Here is a 6038-nt window from a genome sequence, read left to right on the forward strand (position 1 = left end):
AACAAGAACTGGGGCCGGAGCTGGTTGGAGCGGAGCAGGGGGTGGAGGTGGAGCTGCGACTGGGGCCAGAGCTGGGCTGGGGATGGTGCAGAGCTGCAGTTGGAGCTGAGCTGTGGGTGGGGTCAGAGCTGGGCTGGGGATGGTGCAGAGCTGTGACAGGGGCCAGAGCTGTGGCAGGGGCCAGAGCTGCAGCTGGGGACGGAGCTGGGTTGGAGCTGAGCTGGGGTGGAGGGGAGCTGCAGCTGGGGCAGGCCAGAGCTGGGTTGGAGTTGAGCTGGGGCCAGAGCTGGGCTGGGGCAGAGCAGAGCTGCGGCAGGGGGCAGAGCAGGGCTGGTGGTGTTCCCTCCCTGCCCCCCCATAGGGGCTGGCTGAGGCCCCGCCGTGCACCCTCCTGAATGCTCCGCCGCACTTCCCTAGTGGGGCGCACCCCACAGTTTGGGGTAGTTTGGTTGCTCTAAGGCATCCAAAGAGTAGAACACAAGTCATTTATGCATACACTCACAATTCTAACATAAAACAGGATGGACACTCATATAGCAGCTGTGGTGATATATATGAAGAATTCTTTAAAAATCTAACCTGTTCAATTCCTTTGTGAACTGATTCCAAGTTATAATGATAAAAAGTCATACATTTTTAATCCATTAAGAAACTGTAGTTCTATGCACAGTCCATTCAAAGCCCATTGAACTCAGCGGAGATTCCCATTGACTTGAAAGGGCTTTAGATCAGGCCCCCTATGAATGTCTAGATCAGGGGTCGGCAACCTTTCAGAAGTGGTGTGCCAAGTTTTCATTGATTCACTCTAATTTAAGGTTTCACATGCCAGTAATACATTTTAATGTTTTTAGAAGATCTTTCTATAAGTCTATAATATATAACTAAACTATCATTGTATGTAAAGTAAATAAGGTTTTAAAAATGTTTAAGAAGCTTCATTTTTAAAATTAAATTAAAATACAGAGTTCCCCGGACCGGTAGCCAGGACTTGGGCAGTGTGAGTGCCACTGAAAATCAGCTCACGTGCCACCTTTGGCACGCGTGCCATAGGTTGCCTACCCCTGGTCTAGATTATCATTTCCCAGCTCTATCTGAATTAATGAATTTCCAGCAAAAGGCTCTGCCATTCCTCCACCACTTTGGATGCAGGTGGTGTCATTCAAAGATTACTGAGTAAGTCAAGCAGTGACCTCTTGAAAAAAGGTTCCAGTGCTTGTTTTAAGGGAAAAATGAACATGTTTACAATCACTGAAAGTTTAAACCTAGAAATAGAAATGAATGATAGAGAAGGATTAACCCACCCTTTCTGGGCTGGCCATTCACCCAGTGCCTGACGATTATTAGAGCATGTGGATGTAGTGGAGGGGGTGGTGGGAGAGGAGCTTGAATGGCTCCTCCTTTTGTGTCTTCTTTTGTTTTAATATTAAGTTTAGTTTATTGTCCTTGTTGTATTACATTTGGGGAGGGGGTATTTTTGAATCTAGTATGGAGCCCCCACTTCACATATCACCAATGTGAAAGGACCAGCCCTCTGCCCCAGAGGCTAGGGAGCAGGCAGGAAATCCCACTACTACTTCATGCTCTCCTCAAACTGGAGGAGGGGGATGCCTTTCAAGAAGGGGCTGCACCGGCATCATGGTGCACATGAGTGTTCTGGCCGATGCCCTTAAGAGCATCAACAATGCAGAGAAACGTGGAAAACGTCAAGTTCTCATTAGACCGTGCTCTAAAGTAATTGTGCGGTTTTTAACTGTGATGATGAAGCATGGTTACATTGGTGAATTTGAGATCATTGACGATCACAGAGCTGGGAAAATTGTTGTTAATCTCACAGGCAGACTGAACAAGTGTGGTGTGATCAGTCCCAGATTTAATGTTCAGTTGAAGGACCTGGAAAAGTGGCAGAACAACCTTTTGCCTTCACGTCAGTTTGGGTACATAGTGCTGACAACTTCCGCTGGCATCATGGACCATGAGGAAGCAAGGCGAAAACACACAGGAGGCAAAATCCTGGGATTCTTTTTCTAAAACTTGTAAAACAGGCATACTAATAAATTGTTCAAATGGGGAAAAAAAAAAAAAAAAAGAAGGGGCTGCATGTGCTGCCAGTCAGCTCATGTGCTGCTGCTGCAAGGAGATAGCCGGCTAAGAGTCTGATTCAGGGCTGGGGACCAGATCCATGGGCCAGCCTGTCTCCATGGCCACAACGAGCTTTCACAGCACATGGTCATAATCAGCCAGGGCCCAAAGGGAATAAGGTGCTGTGATCAGTTACTGAAGGACTGATGCTGGAAGGGGCACTGGGCCTGTTCATAGAATAATAGAAGATTATATATTATCAGATCAATAAAACAGTCACTTTTTCACGCAACACCCCTTACCTCCTCCGCACACATTCCCTCCTAACTCTCCATCTCAGCTTGAACAGATTTGTACTGGATACGATGTACCTGTTTGAGCAGTCTTTCAGAGTTACATCCTATTATTAGAGCTTTAGGCTGGGCTTGTCAAAGGGGCCTACGAGAACTAGTTCCTATAGGCTTTTTTGAACATCCCTGCCTTAAAATTTTCTTTTAAGACTGAATGTTAGTGAAGAGTTACTTGTTCAGGTTTTATCAAACACAGTCAGGAATCTGTAATCAGTCAAACTCTGGGCCAGATTCTCAGCTGCAGTGGCACTGGAGCAATTTTTATAATGAGGATTCTGAGAGCCATTGAACAAAACTGTAAATCTGTATATGATGGAAACCACTTCAAGCTAGGGGATGCTGCCCCACCCCAGCACCCCTGCTCAGCTGGTAGAAATCTGCAGAGTTTCATGATTTCAAAAGAACTATGCTGATGTACACTAGCGGAGGAGCAGGCCCTTTGACTTTAAATAAAGTAGCACTTCAGGAAAATTAGAAAGATGGATTATTTTCACCTTATGGTGTTTTCTCCCTGAACATTTGTTTATTTTTCCCATTTAACAGAGTATGTTTAGTGTGAGTTATTCAAGATCCATTTATTCTAACATATTGGTGGCTACTAAGGCCCAATATTGCAAATACATGCAGTGAGCAACTTTAGTGAAGTCAGTGGGACTATTCCTGTGTGTAACATTACTCATATGCACAACTGCTTTCAGGATTGGGACTTAAAACAGTGCGTACATAATGGCTATTGTTCCCATAACAATTAGAATTTTGCATAAGTGACATAATGCTAAGAACAATGAGAAAAAGTGCTGAAAAAATATGAGCTAAAGTATGCATACTCTAAGTGAGAGACTCCACCATGTATCTCTCCGTCCCAAAGGTGTTCCTCTTTCTCTTTCCTTCTCAAAGGCCTATTAAGAAACAGAGATTTATTGCACAGCATCCACATATTTCTACAATTGTTCCTTTAGGCTAAATATGACAGTTTATAACTTATAATTATACTTTGAGATATACAGTCTATCTAACCTGTAATCCCAAACACATAACTTCATCACTTGACACAGAATTAGCCTACGTTTAAAGATTTCTTTTAGAGTAGTTCTTTGTTAAACTAAATGTTATTTTTAATTGAATTTTTGTATTACTGAATCATTGTATGAACTTTCCAGTTATATGATCTGAATCAGAATGAAAACTAAGTGTCTACTAAAACACAAGAACTCACCATGGGAAGAGAATTTTAAAATGGGTACAACATCTGTGAGCATAAATGAGCATTTCTAGCAGAATCTCTTTGGTAAGTTATTTGACTTTCCCAGTGGCAGAGATGAGATGATGGATAATAAAAATGTAGTGGAGGGGCAATCTCCTTGTCCATACTACAGTTGAAACCATGGTAGTCAAACAACATGTTATAACAGTGCTGTGGGCATTGGCTGACCTATTGTCTGAAAACCACATTATAGTTATGTTATAAGCCTGTACTATAGACAAGGCCCTTCATTTTTGATTTTTACTGAAAAATTCCTGGGTTTTCTGAAAGCTATTATTTGGAGGTATTATTATACTGATTATGTTAAGAAAATCCAGATGTGTTCATTAATAATGAATTACTCTAATTCCTGCTACTCAAGGAATTTGGGCACTGCCAAGTCTGAGACAGTTTCTGCCTGACCAGCTGGTTGACTGCTCCACAAGGAGCTGAAGGCATATGCCTAGAGCCAAGGCAGAAGACAAAACAGAATAATGCAAGGCTGGTCAGGGAGAAAAAACTCTTAGAAGCCAAATGGTCACTCTAACTAGGGAGTCTGAAGTGCAGAGAGAAGTGCAATTGATCCACCGTGTTAAATGAGTAAGTGTAGAAACTGCCCTTATCCCCCAGCGCAAAGTACTAAAACTTCCTAGGCCACTTTAAAACCCCCAATGGATTTCCCTATCAACCTCTTTAAAAGAGGCCACCCCACTGTCATCTATTACCCCTGTCCCTTTAGACTCACCAACTGCTCCAGCCCCAGAGGATGTTACTCCCTCAACTCAACAGCTGTCACCCTATCCCAGGCACATTAGCAGGCCCTCCCTGGCTCACTAGCTGGCCCCAGGCTTAGCACGCCAAGTCAGTTCACACAGGTTCACCTGCTATTCCCCAGTCAGTATTATATCCCTCAGAAAAAAAGGGGTGTAACAGCAAAGTACCTTTTCCAGTAGACTCTCAGTTTCCTCCTCAATGTTAATCCTGGTTTGGGGGGAGCGTCCACCCAACATCTTCCCTCAGTGCCTATATTCCTCCTGCCTCCATAGTAAGGGCTACTATACTGAAGGGGGAGCAGCAGGAGCCTGAGGGAGCCTTGCCGGGCTGCTCCCTGCCCGACTAGCAGCCCTGTTGCTAGGAGATCACTGTTCTGTGCTTTGACTGATCATTTCTGATCTTGTCATCAACTCTCAGGCCTACTGTGGGGTGAGCTCCACCGCCACCCCTCCCCCATACAGTTACACTGAAGGAGATGGCAGTCAACAAATCCCTGGAAGGACAATGCACGCTTGTGAATAGACAAACACAACCAAGCTGCCACCCCTCATCCTCTGGAAGCTAAGCAGTCAGTTGATATTCAATTTCTGTTGAAAGGGGCCATTGTGATGTAATGCACATCATAAACACCTAACAGGAGGCTGGCTTTGGACACATGCAGTGCCATTACACTTCTATGAAATGCAGTTTCTTAGCTTTTTAGTTTATTCCATTGCCATCAGTTCATGACACCTGTGACGTTGTGCAGTCTATATGGTTTTATAAAAACTTGATAATAAGTCAATATAATGTAACTGAGATAGTTTTAGAGAAAATACGGTAATAAGTGAATGTAAGTAACTGGGATATGCCTCACACAAAAGGTCTCTTGTAAGGTATCATTACAAAGCTTATAATCTACTGAGTGTGATCATCTGATTTGTATAAATGTACCACTCTTGTATCTAAAACTAGAAATATAAAATGTAACTCTGAGGGCCTATTGTAATTGTGTAAAGTGTGGACCATTAATGATGGTTTGGAATCTTGAGGACTCCCATTGTCTGCAGATGGCTGTATTTACCTGTGAGTCTTCCTGTATATGTGTGTGCTGGCAAGTGAGTAATGAAGTCTTGCAGTGACATGTGATCATGTCACCTGAACTGGAATCCATCTTTAACCTGGTGCTTTTCCAGTGAGGGGGGGTGGAAACCCAGAGAGACAAAGAGTTCCCGCCTTATGCAAAAGATATATAAAGGGGGGGAAGAGAACAGAGAAGGGGAGAAGCCATCATGAAGAATCCCCTAGCTACCACCTGAGCTGCAACAAGAGCTGTACCAGGGGAAAGAATTGTGCCCAGGCCTGGAAGGTGTCCAGTCTGAGAAAAACTTACTGAAACATCTCTGAGGGTGAGATTATCTGTATTTAGTTTGATTAGGCATAGATTTGCGCATTTTATTTTATTTTGCTTGGTGACTTACTTTGTTCTGTCTGTTACTACTTTGAACCACTTAAATCCTACTGTCTGTATTTAATAAAATCACTTTTTATTTAGTAATTTACTCAGAGTATGTATTAATACCTGGGGGAGCAAACAACTGTGCATATCTCTC

The 6038-nt window shown here is 43.4% G+C and overlaps 1 protein-coding gene across 1 annotated transcript; it reads left to right on the forward strand.

The window, feature by feature from the left end:
- The first annotated feature begins 1591 nt into the window (after nt 1-1591).
- On the forward strand, nt 1592-2067 carry LOC101951577 (small ribosomal subunit protein uS8). Its single transcript, XM_042861095.2, has one exon. It carries the CDS (start codon nt 1636-1638, stop codon nt 2026-2028), a length of 393 nt encoding a protein of 130 aa, XP_042717029.2. The 5' UTR covers nt 1592-1635; the 3' UTR covers nt 2029-2067.
- Nucleotides 2068-6038: the final 3971 nt, after the last annotated feature.

Source organism: Chrysemys picta, chromosome 3 (assembly GCF_011386835.1).
Source record: "Chrysemys picta bellii isolate R12L10 chromosome 3, ASM1138683v2, whole genome shotgun sequence".
NCBI lineage: Eukaryota > Metazoa > Chordata > Testudines > Emydidae > Chrysemys > Chrysemys picta.

Excerpts from the sequence above, each read along its gene's own strand:
- LOC101951577 (XM_042861095.2), top strand. The coding sequence starts at position 1,636 with ATGGTGCACATGAGTGTTCTGGCCGATGCCCTTAAGAGCATCAACAAT.